At 47.2% G+C, this 18,769-nt stretch overlaps 2 protein-coding genes and 1 pseudogene across 4 annotated transcripts in view; 1 reads left to right on the top strand and 2 right to left on the bottom strand.

Moving 5' to 3' along the window:
- Positions 1 to 15,667, bottom strand: part of Psma6 (proteasome subunit alpha 6) — a 34,238-nt gene extending 18,571 nt beyond the window's left edge. The window contains exon 1 of one of the 2 annotated variants that reach the window (NM_001310583.1): positions 15,562 to 15,667. In NM_001310583.1, the coding sequence (NP_001297512.1) occupies positions 15,562 to 15,580 (19 nt within the window). In that variant the 5' untranslated portion in view covers positions 15,581 to 15,667. Of the gene's footprint in view, positions 1 to 897; positions 1,065 to 15,561 lie in introns of those variants that run through there. The other variant, NM_011968.3, reaches the window with a different exon arrangement.
- Rpl18a-ps1 (ribosomal protein L18A, pseudogene 1) lies at positions 3,611 to 4,226 on the top strand (annotated as a pseudogene).
- A 1,729-nt stretch (positions 15,668 to 17,396) lies between the features above and the next one.
- Prorp (protein only RNase P catalytic subunit) overlaps positions 17,397 to 18,769 on the bottom strand; it is a 79,856-nt gene continuing 78,483 nt past the window's right edge. Inside the window, exon 7 of one of the 2 annotated variants that reach the window (XR_001780473.2) lies at positions 17,397 to 17,632. Coding sequence is in view for 1 of the 2 variants with exons in the window: in NM_025373.1 (NP_079649.1) it covers positions 17,489 to 17,632 (144 nt within the window). In the remaining variant the exon portion in view is untranslated. The remainder of the gene's footprint in view (positions 17,633 to 18,769) is intronic. The other variant, NM_025373.1, reaches the window with a different exon arrangement.

Raw genomic sequence — 18,769 nt, 5'->3', positions numbered from 1 at the left:
TAAACTATAGAAGCATTCTTACAGGTGGGGGTTAAAATCGGGGTGCCAACTTCAAGAGGAGTTCATTGCTGTTCTTTTATTTCTCAGTTGTGAACTTTGCATATACTGAACTCTTCTCTTTTTATTCGTTTGGTTTCCTGTCACTTCCTTTAAGCAGTCAGCTTCAGTAGGGACGAGTGACATTGATCTCTTTTCTAGAACCAGCAGTGTCTGGTAGGGCTTTACACACTTGTATAGAGTTGACCACAAAGCAAGTCATCTATCTATACTGCAGAGGAGGGTTGAGGGTGTGTGGTGTGTGTGCATTTAAGTTGGATGGTTAAAGAACCAACCACTCTCAGCGAAGGGAAGACTCAGGCTCCAGGTAGACTGATGCTAAACAGTGCTTCTCAACATGTGGGTCGCGACCCCCAGTACCAAAACCTTCTCACAAGGTCGCCTAAGACCATCTGAAAAAACATTACCGTTCATTGAAGTAAAAAAACAAAAAAACAAAAAAAACATAGTTTTGAAGTAGCAACGAAAACAAATTTATGGCTGAGGGTCATCACAACGCGAGGAACTGGATTTAAGGGGCGCAGCATTAGGAAGATTGAGAATCGCTGAGCTACGGGGGACTCCGAAAGGCAGAAGGCGGGCATCACAGTGCAAAGCCCTACTGCTTTGTGTCTGGCCAGTAAGGCGCTCCTGAAGAGCACTACGCTTCGGTTTCAGCCTCCAAGCCCGCTTGCAGACCGGGCTGGGAAGACGAGAGCGGGCCCGACCTCGATCCTGCTGCTTTCCTGGCTCAGGCCCTTCTCCGAGCCCCCGAACCATCCTCGGGCCGCGTCCGCTCGCTCCAGGCCGAAGCATGACAGAGCAATTCGGAGGTCCCGCAGGAGGCCCTGAGTCACTCACCTACTTGGTAGAGTCGGCCCTCGGGAGAGAAGATAGTAATGTGACGGTCAAAACCGGCGCTGGAACCCCGGGACATGGCGTTCCTGCTATTTTAAACACAGTCTGCACCCCGTAGCACACACACCAGGGACCCAAGCCCCCTCCCGGAAGTTATGGCTACTGCTTCCGGAGCACCGGCGGAGCTGCTTCCGCTCTGGTGAGGGACTGGCGGTGTTTCCGGTGGGGACGGGACGTCCCAAAGCACTGCCCCTGAGTAGGCGGGCCCTCGCGCGCCCGGCCTGCGGTCCGCGGGCTTCCGGGTGGTGGCTCTGGGTCGCAGCCGGCCGTTAGTGCGTTCTGGAGATCAGAGTGGCCAAAAGAGGAAGTTTTCAAGGTGCCTGCAGTTGTCCTTTGCCTACTTGTGACCTCTGGAGACAGTATGGTCACCGCGTTCGCAGTCAGTTTGGGCGCCTGTACTTGCTCTCCTGTCTTCCCGGAGTCTGGCTTTGTTCTTCCTAACCTTCATTTTACCAGCCACTTCTCTTCCTACGTTTTGGGGGAGAAAGGAATGCAACAGCCACCCTTAAATGTAGGGCCTGAAAGAGGGTTAGTGGAAGAAGCCACTGGAAATAACAAAAGTTTTCTTCTAGTCTGGCAAGACTTTCCTTTGGACAGCGGCCCAGAGATGGGAACTTGAGAGGTTGAGCAGTCTTAGTTGATGATGAGCAAGATCGTTGCTGGTGGCTGGATACCGGAGAGTAATTCCAAGGCGGCGAAGCAACTCCTGGAAAACTGGTGGTTTTTCAAACTGTAAAATTCTGCACATTGTGCACCCTAGGGCACAGCCCCTATTTAGTGAATATAAAAATCGAAGCATATTATTAAGCTATTCCCCCCTCCCTAAATAAAAGTTTTGTTTACAGCAATATTTATAACAATTTACTGATGTAATACTGAAATATTCAGATCTGTGGCGTTCTCTCTAAAAGCACCCATTTTAAAGCAAAACATTTGAAGAGATTCTTCATAAGGAAGTTTTAATTTCTCGAGCTAATTTTTTTCTTCCTTTAGAAAAAAATATAAGCCAGGTGTGGTGGGACACATCTTTTATCCCAGCACTTGGAAGGCAGAGACATCTCTGGGTTCAAGGCTAGCCAGATCTACAGAATGAGTTTCAGGACACAGTAAGGCTACACAGGAAAAAGAAGGCTGTCTGGGGGTGGGGGTAGGGTGTACAACATCCAAGATTGAAACACGGGTTAAGAAAATAGCCCATGTAAGCAGCCGCTCTGGAACACCCGGTACTTTCCAGCTTCAATTCCCAAGTGTGCTGATAAGAGCTGCTGTCCCTTGGTTCTAGCTCAGGTCCTTACATCAGGATTAACTCCTGACCTTTGCGTACTTTTCTCAGTCTTCCCAGCCAAGTGTACTATAACACCTACAGTTTGCCTGAACAGTCACGGAGAAGTTCTCTGTAAGACTGCTAGGGGAAGCCCTCTGTTAGTACCTTAGAATCCAGATGTCTCATATCTAGGGCTGCACTGCACTGTCCATTGAAGCTGAATTTTCCCTAGTTGCCTCCATCAGAATAAACAGACATTTCATTACCCAAAATAGGCAAAACCAGGATTCCTCATCTCTTTCCTTCCAGTTCCTGCTCTTTGTATTTAGAGCCCACACCTTGTAGCAGTCAAATCTTCAGCATTTCCTCTCTCTGCTCCTGATGTCTTAGTTGGCTCCTTATATAATTCTTAGTTTTATTCACCTTATGGTAGGATGTGCTCTAACGCAGGCACAGGGCTCTTGGTGTATAAGACCTGGATGTTTACCAGATCTTGAGTAATGGTACTAAGAAAGAGACAACCCAGTGGGTGTTGTAAGACCTCTCATTCCTCATCCTCAAGCAATAGCAACAATAGACACAGCACCTTCTTCATCTTGATTGTGGACTTCACTTCGTCAATATGGCCCGGTATTTTCACTGTGTGCCAGCAAGGAAGGGAACTTGCCAGCCTTAATTAGGCCTGGACCCAGGGTATCGGGACCTACTTGATCAGAGACTTGGAGGCCAAAAAGGCATCACATATCTTGGGCAACTTGTCCTGTTTCTTGCTCATGCTAAGCTTCTGCAGTACCTCACTGTCCTCGTGAGAGATGACCACAGCCTTGGCCCCATCCTGATGCCCACAGAGAACCTGGGGCAGGGGGTGGACTTAGGCTGATGATGCCTGAGAAGCATTGGTTCTGACATGCTTCAGGCTCATCTGCAGCTCTGCTGTTCCAGAAACCTGTGGCGCTCCTGCTGGCTCCTGTGCAGACCTTCCCACACTGTCTGGTTCTCCACAGTCTTTGATGTTCCGGGCTGCTCACACCCAGAAAGCCAGAACAAAACCTTTACTTCTTGCCATCCCTCCATTCTTACTCTAAGTGCCAAGAAGACAGAATTCCACAACATTGCTCACAGATACAGCTTAACGGGGACAATACCTAGCATATATAAAACAATAAATATAGCTGGGCGTGGTGGCGCATGCCTTTAATCCCAGCACTCGGGAGGCAGAGGCAGGTGGATTTCTGAGTTCGAGGCCAGCCTGGTCTTCAAAGTGAGTTCCAGGACAGCCAGGACTACACAGAGAAACCCTGTCTCGAAAAACCTAAATAAATAAATAAATAAATAAATAAATAAATAAATACTTGCTGAATGAGCATGTTAATCCTTTGGAGCACATAAATTAAGACTAAATCCGCCTTTTGTGACTGGCGGTGAACGAGCACGCAGTGCCATGAAGGCTTCGGGCACACTTCGGGAGTACAAGGTGGTGGGGCGCTGCTTGCCAACCCCAAAATGCCATACACCACCACTGTACCGTATGCGAATCTTTGCGCCCAACCATGTGGTGGCCAAGTCCCGCTTCTTGTACTTTGTGTCACAGCTGAAGAAGATGAAGAAGTCATCAGGGGAGATTGTGTACTGCGGACAGGTGTTTGAGAAGTCACCCCTGCGCGTGAAGAACTTTGGCATCTGGCTGCGCTATGACTCCCGCAGTGGCACACACAACATGTACCGGGAGTACCGGGACCTGACCACTGCTGGTGCAGTCACACAGTGCTACCGAGACATGGGTGCCCGACACCGTGCCCGTGCCCACTCCATCCAGATCATGAAGGTGGAAGAGATTGCAGCTGGCAAGTAGCGCCCGCCAGCTGTCAAGCAGTTCCACTACTCCAAGATCAAATTCCCACTGCCTCACCGCGTGTTGCTGCGCCAGCACAAGCCACGCTTCACCACCAAGAGGCCCAACACCTTCTTCTAGACACAGAGACCCACTGAATAAAAACTTGAGACTGTCAAAAAAAAAAAAAAAAAAAGAAAGAAAGAAAGAAAGAAAGAAAGAAAGAAAAGAATAAATCCCTTGGATCTAGTGCTCAGTGGCTAAGAGCACTTGCTCAGGCTGGAGAGATGGCTCCGCGGTTAAGAGCACTGACTGCTCTTCCGAAGGTCCTGAGTTCACATCCCAGAAACCACATGGTGGCTCACAACCATCTGTAATGTGATCTGATGCCCTCTTCTGGTGTGTCTGAAGACAGCTACAGTGTGTTCACATATAATAAATAAATAAATATTTAAAAAAAAAAAAAGAGCACTTGCTCTTCCAGAGGACCTGGTAGTTCCATACACAGCACACATGTCAGGCAACTCGCAACCACCTGTAACTACAGCTCCAGGGTATAGGGTCTCCGAGGGCACCCCCACGCACATGGTATATTCATGTAAATATACACATTTTTAAAAAAAGAGTATTCTATTTAAAGTTGAATTTAAACTCCACTTACAATAGTTCCCAGATATCTGATCTAATACAAGCTGGATTCTCTAAAGATTAAATAAGAGAAATACTAAGCAAAGCCCCAGCATCTAACGAGCCCTTAGCAGAGGAGGACTGTGCGTCATGGTGCTTCCCATGTTGGTATTTCATGCTGCTGATTATCCCCATGACATGACTCCCCTGGCTTTTATTCTTTCTCTACTGTTCAGATTCAGTCCTCTTGGTCTACCTGGAACAATAGTTTCTTGTTGATCAGTCAGTTCCCAGTATCAATTTTTTTTAGAGCAACATCTCAGTTACTTCTCTGCCTGGTTCCCTTTGGGCCCTCACCATCTGCTGAAGAAAGACTAACATGTAGGTGGGGATCAGGGCTGTTAACAAGCTGGTCTCTTCTGCTTCAGCCTCCATTGCCCGGTTACTCTTCAAGCTCCCCTTTACTGTGAGGACCACCTGTGCCCATGTCTGTTTATTGAAGCCCTACTCTACCAGTTTGCCTCTGTACTTTTCATGGCCACTGTATAAAAAATCCATTATTTTTTTTATTGACTTGAATTCTCAAGAGAATTTATTTTAGAAAGCATAAAAGGGAGTGTATTTGACCTTATTTGGCTCACAATAAAGACAATGGGTGGCTAGAATAATTCATGCTCTGGATGCTGGACTGCTAACAGCATTGGTGGAAGGAAAGCAGAGGAACTTTGTTTTGGAAGAATTAGAACCAAGCAGCTCCAAAATCATCTGCTGTCTGCTTGGTGATGGACCTGTGGTCAGAAATGTACAAGACAGGAACTCCAGGGGCTCTTCATCCAGGATCACCATCAGTCGAGCCATTCGTGCTGAGCTAACTCTCTGTACTTAGCAGTTATCAGCACGGGTTTTGTGTGCGTGGCAATTGTTGAGATCTTGGATCCTTGACATCCTTGGAACCAGTTGATACCACCACCCCATTTTCTCAATTTCAGCCATTGCACGATCAAACAAGGGATCTACTTGGCCTATGGACACGTTCGTTATCTATGCACTGCTTCTAGTAGAGCCTATTTATTTATTTTCAGCGGTGCCGAGGATTGAACCTGGAGTCTCACAATATGCTAGGCTGAACTACGCCTCCAGTCCAAGCAGGTCACCTGTGAGCTTGGACACACTGGCAGCTGAGTGGTTTCACTGAAACGCTTGGATGTCTGGGCTTCGCCAGTTTAGCAGAGCAGAGCCCGGATCTCTCTCTAGCCTCTTCCACACTTGGAACAACAGTTGCTCATGATAGTCAATAAATGACTCCTAACACTAAATTGAAAACTGTAGCGAGAAAGGTGACAACAGAGAAATGTTTGCACAGCCATTAACTCTTTGATTCTCATGTCACCATGACAAGATTCTCATTACCTTGTAATGGTGGGATGCTGCAAGTCACACACACTACAGGCCATGAGAGTTCACAGATTCAAACAAATCTTGATATCTTGATATAAACGCAGTTGGGAGACTACATTTAAGGAGGATGGGAAAGAAGCATATATGATTTGGGATGGTATATTTTAGCATTTTTTTAGTATACTTCCTTGAACCAATCGGTTTAGTTTTCAGTTCTGATGCTGAAAGCTGGGATTCGAATCCGGCTTAGACTGGGCCGGAGCCACATGCTTGACTCAGTGTCATAAAGCAGAGGGCCTGGGATGAAGTAAGCATTAGCTCATTCAGAGAATATACATTCTTACTACTTGAGCTAATTGTGTTTATTTTTCCTTATTTGAAGAGACTAGTGACTAAATGAGAAATCCACATTTGAGATTTTTTTCCATATAGTCAATTGTATTCCTCTGGGAAATCTTTCAGAAAGATGAAACTTTGCTGGTCCCATTGCCAAGGGAAATCCCCTGGAAGCAGGCTTCATGATGTGTGCCCTGGGCAGCAGCTAACCCACTCAGCCAAGTGGACTTCCCCTGGCTCAGGAGCTGCCACTGAAGTCTAGATTCCTGCAGCTTTAGCACAAGCCTATGGGGCAGACCTGCTGCCTCGATGGAAAGTTTGCTCTTCCTCTCTACAGAGCCACCAAATCAGACTTTTTGAAATGACTTTCTGGGTTTTTGAAAATTTTTAGAAATGACTTGACATCTCGTGAGTCTTGGAAAATTTTCAGCAGGGCCTCTGTTTAGCAAAGCCCACACTCCCCGGGGATAGGAGAAGGTGGAAGGTAGGGGTTACCCACAAAGGCCAAGGTACAAGGTGGCGGTGTGGCTTTCCCAGTGATATGCCGAATCACGTGGTGTTCAAAGGCACAGTAAGAATTCTGCTCTTATGGGGGACATAGCTTGGCGAAGACTGATTTGTCTATGATGTGTAAGCCCCCAAACTGTTCCTGCCACCCACACCCACCCCATCCTCGCCTACCCCCATAAACAAAAAGTCCATAACTTAAAATGCTCTCCGGGTAGTTTCACTGAGGCTGTGAATAGAGAAAAAAATGAGGTCTGTGGTTCCGTGTGATATTCGTGGGTGTGAAAACACAAGGCCTTCTGAATTTGAATATACTACAGTAGAGAATCTTGGGAGAATTGGAATTCCTTGATGTGAAAGAGCCCTTACAGGCAGTTTCAAGTAGGATCTCAGGATGTGACAACCCTACCAGAGAAAAGAGAGAGAGAGAGAGAGAGAGAGAGAGAGAGAGCCAGACTTTCACCAACCAGGTCTCCCCAGTTGATTGCCTGACAAGACTCTGAGTCTTCTCATTAAAACAAAACAAAACAAAACAAAACCCAACCCATCTCTTTCCCTGGCTCAAGTCTGTCCAGCAGATCTTGCAGCTCAGCAGCTGTGTTTGAATAGCTAGCAGTCTAGTAATCCTGATAAGTACTGTGAAGGAGAAAAGGCAGTTTATCTGTACTCTAGTCCCATAATCTATGAACAAAGGAGAGGGACAAATGAGACATCAGATGTGGGCTGGGATGTGGTTTCTGAAACATGTTAACTTCATACTTTATGACAAAATCATGTGTATTAATGTTTTGTCAGCATGTATGCTTGTGCACTAGGTACATACAGTGTTCAAGGAAGTCACAAAAAGTCATTGGGTCCCCTGGGACAGGAGTCACAAGAGGGTCATGAACTGCCATGTGGGTGTTGGGAATCAAACCCAGGCAGGACCCCTGGAAGAATGGCTAGTGTTCTTAACAGTAGAGCCATCTCTCTAGCTTCAACTTCATTATAGTTTTACTCTTAAAACCTTCACACTCCTACCTGACAGGATTCTAATAGAGCAGTGTGAAGTGGGAAACTTAAGGGGTCTTTGGAAAGTCAGTTGTGTTGGACGGTGTTTTGGTGGAGCAAATGAGAAGGAGTGTTTTCCTGAAGCAAACACAGGTGAAAGGATATTCTGCTAACGCAAGCACGCGAAAGGACACGTGATGAAGGAGTCTTTGCTACCGACATGGTATGTATTGGTCCACCCTACATTTCCTAGTTGAGCTGCGTTTGTTGGGACTCCATAGGGAGAAATGTGCCAAAAAATCTTCTGGTGATGCGCTGGCGCCTTTTTTGCGGCTTCCTTGGACTATGGCTGATTGGCAGAATGATGTCAGCTGATACAGGACTCATGTGCTTGGGCAAGGCATGTGGTGAGGCAGGACTCATGGAGGTCACGTGATGTTTGGAGGGTGGATAAATGGGACTGAATGGACTGTGAGAGGGGCTTGCTGGTAGAGCTGGCTCTGCAACACTCTTTGGTCTTGCATCTTCACTGATCTTGGCTTCATTGAGAGAGGCACAGCAAAGAACTGCTCCTGGTATTCCTGTTGGTCCTGTTCCCTCCTGCTGACTCGTGCCAATTTGGCTGAGGTCTACCTGTTCCTGCTAGGTGGTGCCACCCGCTGCTGCTACCACTGAGCTGGACTGCTGGTATATCCGTGAAGTGTTTGCGAGTGGATCAAGCTGCCACTGCTGACCTGGGAATTGAACAGCTGATTTCTTGACAATGCAGATGGGATTTGCTTCAAAGAACCATTCCTAAACAGGTCCACTTCCCCATATCCCAATAATCTTTTTTTCCCCACTACCTCTGGTGGGTGGTGGGCTAGAAGGGAGGTTAAAGCATTTAAGAACCATCAGTAAAAGTAGCCATTGAAAACACTAAAGCTACAGCAGTGCTCCTCGATTCCCCTTGTCCATGGTATGCAGTGTGGCTTTCTGACTCTAATGCTGTGTCTATCAACAGAGCAGACACATGTATTGTTATTTCTCTTCTGTGCCATCTCCTTCCTTACCAGTCAATATAATTCCATACCTGGGTTCTCTCAGCAATTACCAACAATGATAAATGCTGTTCTTTGATTTGAAAGGGAATTGTATTGGTTCAATCACATGGGCATTTAACTATAACCGTTCACCGACTCCTTCTTCACAGCCAAGACCTGCAGTTCTGCAGCTCACCCTTGGTTTTTAGCCATAACTTCACTGTAACCATCTTAGACTTGTGATGTTTCTCTTGTTTTTCCAGACTGCCTTAACTGAAGACCCAGTGCTCAGCTGAAGTTTCTGGAAGCCAGAGAGAGATTGCAAATTCCTTGAGAAGTCTCATTAATCTGCCCAGACGCTGGGAGAGCACACCTGGTTTAGTCTTAGCCATTGGTGGTTTGTGGCACACTGCTTTCCCTCAGGCTAACACGGGAAGCTTTCCAGAGCTCCAGAGAACAGTGAACGGTTCTGTAAAAAGCAATCCAGGGAAAAGAGAGACAACGTCGTGGGCTCTGAGCGCAAGGCTCAGAAACAGTGTTTGAATCTGAGCCTAGCCACAGGCTTACCACCCACTGACCACGCCTGTGGTCTCTTCTCTCAAACAGGAGCATCCTGACTCTACTTTAAAGGCAAAGTAGAAATCAAATTAGTTGCTACAACGAAAATAAAACAAGTTATTTCTAGATTTGAACTCAGCTTCTCTGCTTGGAAGGGGTGTGGGCAAACAAGCCTCAGAAAGCTCTAGTCCCAGGAAACTGCGAAGCCAAGAACTGCACAGACCTGAGTGCGCTTGGAGGTACTCAGAAGGGACAGTGGCTACTTCTTACCCATCCTGTCCCATACAGTCCGGCTGCACCCATGAATGGGCAGCGTTGTGGAACTGCAAACATCAATCAGTTATTGTGACTGTCGCAGCTGTGGTGCGTCCTTGCACCTTGGAGTCTTTTAGACTTTCCCTTGTTCATCCCAGACCTTGTTTCCTGTCTGGGGTGTGTGGGTGGGGGACCACCCGGAGGATCGAGAACAGAGAGGAAGTAAGACTCCGAAGCCTTCCCTTCAGCCTGGAGACACTTCCTCTTCTTTGAGGTTTCCGAATTGGCTTCCTCTAATTCCTATTTTCTTGCCACAGAAGTGACAGGCTGATGCTCAAAGGACATATCCTCTTGGGGTAATTGGAGACAGGGGGCATGCAAATGAGTGAGGTTTCTGACCATTAAACAAGCATTTTCATTCACTGACTTAGAAGCAAGGCTTTGTTGTTTAGTTTGGTTTTGTCTTTCCCCCTCCCACTTTAGTTTGGTTTCTTTTGAGACAGGTTCCTTAGTGCAGGCTGGCCTAGAACTTTCTAGGTCGCCAAGTGCTGGCTTTGAACTTTTCCTGCCTCTACCTCCGGCATGCTGACTTAGGAACTGCGTCTTGAAGATTCAGTTGTTGGCAGGAACGGTTGAGGACACTCTAGCTACTCTGAATTGGCTTTGTTTCACAGTGGGGAAGAAAAACATGTTTGAAAAAACAGCCAGCGACAGAAGATGTAAACATGAGAACACGGCGATGACAGACTCTGGGATTCCGCCTCTCAGCACCCCAGCTACCACAGGACCGTGTACCCGTACAGATGCCCTCTAGAGACATCCAATTCATTTCAGCTCTGGGTGGGCGGGCAGAGGGTTGTTAAATGGAATGATTATGGAAGATAGTATTAAGAAGTTAATTTTATGGAAACAGTCTCTTGTAGCCAAGGCTGGCCAGGGATTTCCTATGGAGATGAGGCTGGCCATGAACTGGTGATTCTCCTGTCTCCACAGATGTGGCAAAATGCCAGGCTCTCAGAGAATAGCATTTCTTGATCAGCATGAGACATCAGACACTATAGACTTAGTTTCTGGCCACTCAGCTCACATACAAAATCCCAAAGATCAGGGGAAATACACTCAAAGGAGAACTAGCCAAAAGAGATAAAAATCAGGAAGACATTTCAAACACCTTCTCCAGAGCAGTTCAGCACTACTAACTGAACCATGTCTATGGACAAGGAACTGGCCTACCTGCTCTGAGAGATACACACTGAGTTCACAGGGTGGGGTCGGGTTGTGGGGGAAAAGAAGGATGAATGAAAGGGAGGCTAACTTGACAGGGCATTTCAGAGTACTGCAGGCCGGGGTGGGGGTGTTGGGAAGGAAGGAAGTTTATATGCAGATGTGTCAGAAACTGTCCCACTAGAGGGCAGGCTTGGGAGGACAAGGACTCTTTAACAGGTGCAGCAGATGACAGAAGCTGGCAGTTGGTGGGGGGGGGGGGGGCTGTGGGGGGGGGCTGTGTGGTGTGAGGTTCAGAAGCAGAGGAAGAAAATAGCTTGCAAAATGCTTGTGTATGCGCGCGCACACACACACACACACACACACACACACTGAGATAAGGGGTTTATGCTCTAGACAGAAGGCAACTTTAAAACTTGTCGGGTTTTTTATTGTTGTTATTTTTGAGACAGCGGCACACAGTTGCCCAAGCTGGCCTCAAGCTTGCTATGTAGACAAGGATGACCTTAAACTCTTGACTCTCCTGCCTCGACTTCCCTAGTGCTGAGATTAGCAGCATACATGACCACATTTGGCTTTTTGTTTGTTTGCTTGCTGGCTTGTTTGGGACAGGGTCTCATATAGACCTTGAACTTCCTGCCCCTCCTCCTCCTTCTGAGTGCTAGGCTTACGCCCGTTCGAGCTATCACAGCTGGCTATATGGGTTTGGGACTTGCATCCAGGGCTCTGTGCGTGCTAGGCTGAGCTACAACCGCAGCCCAGCTCTTTGATGTTTTTTGAGCAGCAGAGTAAGGAGCCTGACTGGGATATGCTTTGGACAGATAAATGAGGTCGTAGGATTTAGGGTGAACTCTAGCTGAGCATGTGAACCAGGAGGCTACTGTTAATTGTTCAAGCGAAGGCTTTAGAGGCCTAAAGTAAAGAAAGCAAAAAAACAACATCTGCCAGATGTTAGCTTCCCACCCACCCTATTATTAGTCACAAGCAGGGTTATTTGTAATAGGCCTGGCCTGGAGACTATCCAAATGCGCATCAATATGGAGTAAGAAGTCAGGGAAAGGGCAGCGGGGTGTTTCTGGAGCAAGTGTGAGACACGGTGTAACAGGAAACATGGAGTCTTGTTTTCCCATTCTTTTCAGCTCTTCTCTTTCTAGTTGATATCTCTCAGCAGTTCTTACCCTGTGGGTGTCCACCCCTTGTGTGTGTGTGTGTCGCATTATCAGATGTCCTGCATATCAGATATTTACATTCAGTACATAACAGCAGCAATATGACAGTTATGAAGTAGCAATGAAATACTTTTGTGGTTGGGGGTGACCACAACATGAGGAACTGTATTAAAGGGTTGCAGCAGCATTAGGAAGGTTGAGAACTATTTGCTCTAGAAAGTTCCATCACATCTTTGCTCCCCCTTAGATAACACAGTCCTATGGGCACTTTAACAAAATCACAGTTCAGAAGTTGGAGTATGAAATTCTGTAACAGAAATTCTAAACAGGTACAGGCAGATGCCTGCCGCAGATCATGGGGGAGCAGAATATTATCTCCAGAACCAATGGAAAAAGGCCTGACAGGCACTTGTAATCCCAGTCACAGGGCAGGCAGAGATAGAGAGATCCTTGAAGCTCATTGGCTAGGCCATTTAGCTGAGCTCCGGGCCAGTGAAGGACTCTGTAGCAAAGGAGGTATCTAGCGTCCCTGAGGATGACAGCTGATGTTTCCTGTCTCTCTCACATACACTACACAACTGTAATTCTAAAATGTAGTTAATAAAATCTTGGGGCTCACTGAGGCCCTTTCTCCTGGAACGATAAACGGCAGCGTGGGCACCCCACCAGGGATACTCTTCCTGAGATAGAGCTCATTTTCCTTTGGTGGCAGGGACTGAACCCGGGGCTATGCACACACTCTCTTCTAGTATGCAGTTATACTTCCCGCTAGAACCGGCCTTTGAAGTTAGATCCCTAGGTCATTCCAGCACATCACAGTTTGGGAAGCACTGTTACAGCCTGCCTACTTTCCTCAGGACCCGAAGATGGAGGCACAACCAGCTAGCTGATTTTCAAGCTAAGACAGAAAAGATTGGGAAAGCACCTTCCGGAGTTAAGATGACAAGAGGGGTTTTCAAAGGAGAGTGCTGCCCAACGCCATAAGCTCAAGGCCTCCCCCGAAACACTGTGCTATGGGGTAGAGCAGTGAAGAGAGCAGAAATCCGCTACTGGGATTGAAAAGACAGACACGGTAGCAAGTGAGGCAAACGGAAGACTATGCTGGTGTTGATGCTGTCTCGGAATGCTCTGAGGGGGAGGGGGAAGTCTGATGACACCAGAAAGGGCTAGGCAGTCAAGACTTTGTAAGGTTGGAGAGACTAGGCTTTGAGTTTAATCTCAACACACACACACACACACACACACACACACACACACACACACACACACACACACAGAGTCAGGTATAACGGAGCGCTCCTATTAGCCCATCATCTGGGAAGTAGAGGTAGAGGCAGAAAGATCATAGTGGTTGAGGCAAGCAAGCCTCAGCTGTGAGAGACGGCTGTTCAAAACCCAAAAGTCAGAAATAGGAGAGAGAAAGAGAGGGGCCATTACACAGAGGGCCAAGAATCACTAGGGTAAGAGGCTGAGACTCTGGAGATTCTGGAAGTGAAAGAAAAATAACCTCTTGACATTTGCAAAGTACAAAATGTTCAGTAATGGTTTTCTCCTCTAAACTTTCCTTTGTGCCTGGATTAACAGCAACAAAAGCCACGTGATTCGCTCTGAATAACAAGAAGCTCTTTATGTTCTCTTCACAAACTCGGGCCTGGCCAGAGTTCTCTCTAAGCTGGAGATCAGAGGGCCTGACCTGGAAAGGATCCGGTTCATCAAGGATGTGACCGCTCCTGCTGGAATAGACTAAGTGCCAAAGGATGCAGACTTTTCGTGTTAGCCTGCTTCTGGGAACAGTTTCTTCTGAACTCAGGCAAGCCCAGAGTACGAGTGTGACAATGTAGCCACAAGAGAAGCATGTTACCCTAGTTTAAGTCAGCCAACCCCTTTTTGTTTTGAGACAGGGTCTCATGTAGCTAAGGCAGGCCTCGAACCAAGTAGCTAAAGATGAACTCCTGGCCTTCCTCCTCCAGCCAGAATAATAGACATGCACCACTACATCTGACTCCCAGTCAACTCTTCCTGTGAATTTACATCATTATGAGTATATGACAATGTACGTGAACAACAGCTGGGTGGTGGTGGCACTTACCTTTAATCCCAGCACTTGGGAGGCAGAGGCAGGCAGATCTCAGAGTTCAAGACCAGCCTGGTCTACAGAGTGAGTTCTGGAATAGCTAGAGCTACATAGAGAAAGTCTGCCCCCCCCCCCAAAATAATAATACTAATAACAATAATAATGTATATAAAAATGCCAGAAGACTGTCTAAACAAAGAAAATGTGTACATAGGCACATAAAATCTGATAAGCTTGTATGTTAGCTTCATCTACACAGTGCATTCTGGGCTATAGACAGGAGAGCCTGTCTCAAAAAGAAAAGGAACCGGGCTGGAGAGATGGCTCAGCAGTTAAGAGCACTGACTCCTCTTCCAGATGCCATGAGTTCAAATCCCAGCAACCACATGGTGGCTCACAACCATCTGTAATAAGATCTGATGCCCTCTTCTGGTGTGTCTGAAAACAGCTACAGTGTACTTATATATGATAAATAAATAAATCTTAAAAGAAAAAAAAAGAAAGAAAAGGAACCTTGGATTCTAGGGCAAGGTCACTAAAGAGGAAGAAAATCTAAGAATAATTTCTTTTTTTGCAATGATCCACTGATACAGATTTTATGCAACAAGTGACGCCAGTGTTGGCCTTTTTGCTTGGCTGTGAAGGTGTCCTTGGACTCAGAAGCCCAGGAACCATACAGCTCTGAGGTGGAACAGTGTCCCAGTGGAAGGGCATCCTGAGACACAGGAGCCCAGGAACCACAGAGCTCTGAGAGGAAGCCTCCTCAGCAGAGGCGCTGCAGTTCTCAGCGGAGGGGCTATAGTTTACCACAAAGGGCTAGCCTGAGCTGAGGAGAGGAGAGGGACAAACCCAGGAGTGTGTGTGCTGTCTGTGTCTGTGTCTGTGTCTGCCTGTGCTCCTGGGAGGGAGCAGACAGCAGCAAATTGGACAAGGTGCAGTGCTTACATAGGGGCTCTTGGGTGGGGGTGGGGGGGGGTTGTGTGGAACCTTCTAGAGTGGAGAGGGTTGGTGGGATTTAAAGTCCTGAGTTTCATTGATGGGATAGATGGATTTTCTGGTTCAGGGATTGGTGGTTTTTTTTCATAAAATTAGCATAATCTGGGGAGGGTCCTGTTGAGGGGCTGGAGATAACTTTTGCAGGTGTCGTTACTGAGGCTGGAAACACAGTTACGGCAGTTAGGGAGGTCTGGGGGAGGGGACATGGCTGCAGCAGAGCTCCCCAGGCAGGGACCTGGCCAGTTTCCTGCCCTGAGGGTTTACAAAGTTTACAAAGTCTACAAAAAGAGTCCACAAGGGAAAGCCAGCCTTCCCTGCCTCTTCAGTTGCCGAATAACCAAAAACGAGGCACTTACTTTTTCGGAGACTGGCCATATCCACCAAAAAGAAGCTGTTTCGTGGAGGTGGATGCGTTGTCCCAGCCCCTCAGCCCAGGACTCAGCTCGGCCCCAGAAAATCCCCATGGATAGAACCCTCAGGAATTCCATTGGCACCTAGTGGTCACAGACATTCTCTTCTTATGTGGTCATAGACAGTCTGGGAGAACTTTAGCAATGGACTTTAAATACTTAAATGGCAGCCGAGCTTGATCCCCAATAATGGTCTGCCCGGTTGAGAGCTGATGAGGTTGCCTGACCTGACATCTTGAATTTATTTCTCTAACATATTAGAGATTAAGTTGCTACCAGTGACTTCTCAGGCATTTGCTTCTTGGAGTAGATGACTAGTGTATTAATTTTAGCTTAGTTGAAAAGATCTTTTTTTTTTCCAGAGTTACCAAAAATCTTTCAGATGTTAACAACTAATTATAATAAACTACCACAGTTATCTTTTTTGTGTTCATGTGGCATGCATGTGCGTGTACAGGCCAGAGGACAACCTCCAGTGTTGTTCCTCAGAAGCCATTCACCTTGAACAGGCTCTTTCTCTGTCCTAAAGCTCACCGGATCAGCAGGGTGACCAGTGTGAGCCTGCCTTAGCTTCCCCAGTGCTGTCTAAGCATATGCCCCTAAGCTTAGTCTCTGTATGGGAGGACTGGGATCAACTTCAGGTCCTCCGGTCCTTGGAGAGCACTTTGCCAACTGAGCCATCTCCCCAGCCCCTTTCATGGCAATTTTAATAATTCCATCTAAGTGGGCATGGCGACTCATGCCTACAACCCAGCACTTGGGACCCAGTTCAGGCAAATGAAGGGCTGCAAGCTCCTCACCAGAGAGGTACGCACTGCGAGACACCCCTTGGTATCCTTCTCAACAAGCATAAAACTATCACCATCACCAACAAAACCACCTTAAACCCTTTATACAGGCGTGGTATCGCACACCCTTACCTCAGGGCTTGGGATGCAGAGGTAGGAAAAGAGTTGGAGGCCAGCGTGCTCTACATAGTGAGTTTCTGGCCAGCCAGGGCTGTAAAGTGAGACGCTGCCTTAAGGAAAAAGCCCAAAGCCTCAGTCTATCCAGCTGAGTATCCCGAGGGCTCCCTGGTAACAAACTATTCTAGTGGTCAGAATAATCCTAGCAGTCTGGAGGCAGAGGCAAGCAGATCTCTGTGAGTTCAAGGGCAGCCTGGTCTACAAAGTAAGATAGCCAGGCCTATTTTATAGAAAAACCCTGTCTCAAAAAACCAAACAAAAAAGCCAACCAACAACCAATCAACCAAAAGACACCAGATAGGGACCTCATTTAGCTATGTGCCAATTACTTTGGCAGATGCCTACATACCATCCTCCTCTCTATTCCTGCTTTTAAATTAAGATATGAGGAGCTGGGTCCAGTGACAGGTTAGTCTCAGATATTTGGCAGGCCAGGGCAGGAGTGTTGCTTAAGTGTAGAAGCCCTGGATCAGCCTGGGCAACCTAGCTAGCCCTTCATCTTTATTCCAATGACCAACTGAGGGCAGGTTGTGAGTGTGGCAGAACCCCTGCTCTCATTCGTCAACTTGCTGGGCTAGGGCTGCATGTAGCCTGCAGGGCTAGTAGAATGCCTCCTTGTACACGTGAAGCCCAGGTCCCGTCTACTGCACTGCACACAGCAGGCGTGTTGGTCCCGCCTGTAAGCCCAGCATTCAGGAAGTAAAAGCGGGAGGAGGGAGGCTGAAGGGCTACAAACAGGACCCCACCAGTCTTATAAACAAGACCACACAAAGTTAAAAGTGAGTTTGACGCTGCAAAACCAACTAAACTGAAAAGTGTTACTAAAATCTTTTTATTTCCAGGACAGAGGTCATGGCAGACATCAGCATGGATATAAGAGCTGTGAACCAGCCAGGAGGCCATGCGACTCAGCAGGGGTCGGGTGTCTTTCTCTGGAGGCACAGCCATTTGGTTGGCACTTCACAGGAGGATCTCTGCACCAGGTCTTCATCATAAGGAATGTGCCAGGAGTCTCCAGTCCTTTGTACCACTGTGTCATAGCTGAGGATATGCTGAGGAGTTAGAGAGAGCCAAACGGTGAACATCGGAGGGCTATCAACCTCTATCCAATCTTTTCTGTTCCTTTGGAAGAGGACTGAGTTTTATTTGACACTGGATTTCCTTCTTTCCTTCCTTTGTATATCTGTGTGAGTGGTGCATGCACACATATGTACTGATGCACATGCCTGTGTATGCACAGAAGCTGTAGGTGGACAATGTGCCCTTTCCTACCATTTCCACATTAGTTCTTTGAATCAGGGGCTGAATCTGGAGCTTGTGTTTTTCTTGCTAGGCTGGTAACTAGCAAATCCCACTCATCTTCCTGTCTTGACTCCAGTGCTGAGACCACAGGCATGTACAAGGACATGCTGGGCTTGTGGGTGCAGGGATCTGAACTCAGCGAGCACTAACACTGACCTATCCCCTCCCCCCCAGCCCCCACATCAGGAAACAAAATAAAAATGTAAAGGGGGTGGGGTTCATTTTAAGGTTAAGGGCTCCCTATAGGAGTATCACATTTATAAGTTACAGGATTGTTTCGCTGTGCTTATAGGTTTTATAAGTGGAAGAGAAAAAATTAAATATAGAAAGTAGAAAAATAGTTCTCTCATAAGACGATCTGGAGGAGTTACAGAGACAAAGTTTGGAGCTGTGACGAAAGGATGGACCATCTAGAGACTGCCATCCCATAATCAGCTTCCAAACGCTGACACCATTGCACACACTAGCAAGATTTTGCTGAAAGGACCCAGATAGAGCTCTCTCTTGTAAGACTATGCCGGGGCCTAGCAAACACAGAAGTGGATGCTCACAGTCAGCTAATGGATGGATCACAGGGCCCCCAATGGAGGAGCTAGAGAAAGTACCCAAGGAGCTAAAGGGGTCTGCAACCCTATAGATGGAACAACATTATGAACTAACCAGTACCCCCCAGAGCTCGTGCCTCTAGCTGCATATGCAGCAGAAGATGGCCTAGTCGGCCATCACTGGAAAGAGAGGCCCATTGGACTTGCAAACTTTATATGCCCCAGTACAGGGGAACGCCAGGGCCAAAGAGTGGGAGTGGGTGGGTAGGGGAGTGGGGGGGAGGGTATGGGGGACTTTTGGGATAGCATTGGAAATATAAATGAGGAAAATACCTAATAAAA

This window comes from Mus musculus, chromosome 12 (assembly GCF_000001635.26).
Source record: "Mus musculus strain C57BL/6J chromosome 12, GRCm38.p6 C57BL/6J".
Lineage (NCBI taxonomy): Eukaryota > Metazoa > Chordata > Mammalia > Rodentia > Muridae > Mus > Mus musculus.
Note: the sequence above shows the minus strand (reverse complement) of the source record. Positions and strands in the feature narration are given on the sequence as shown.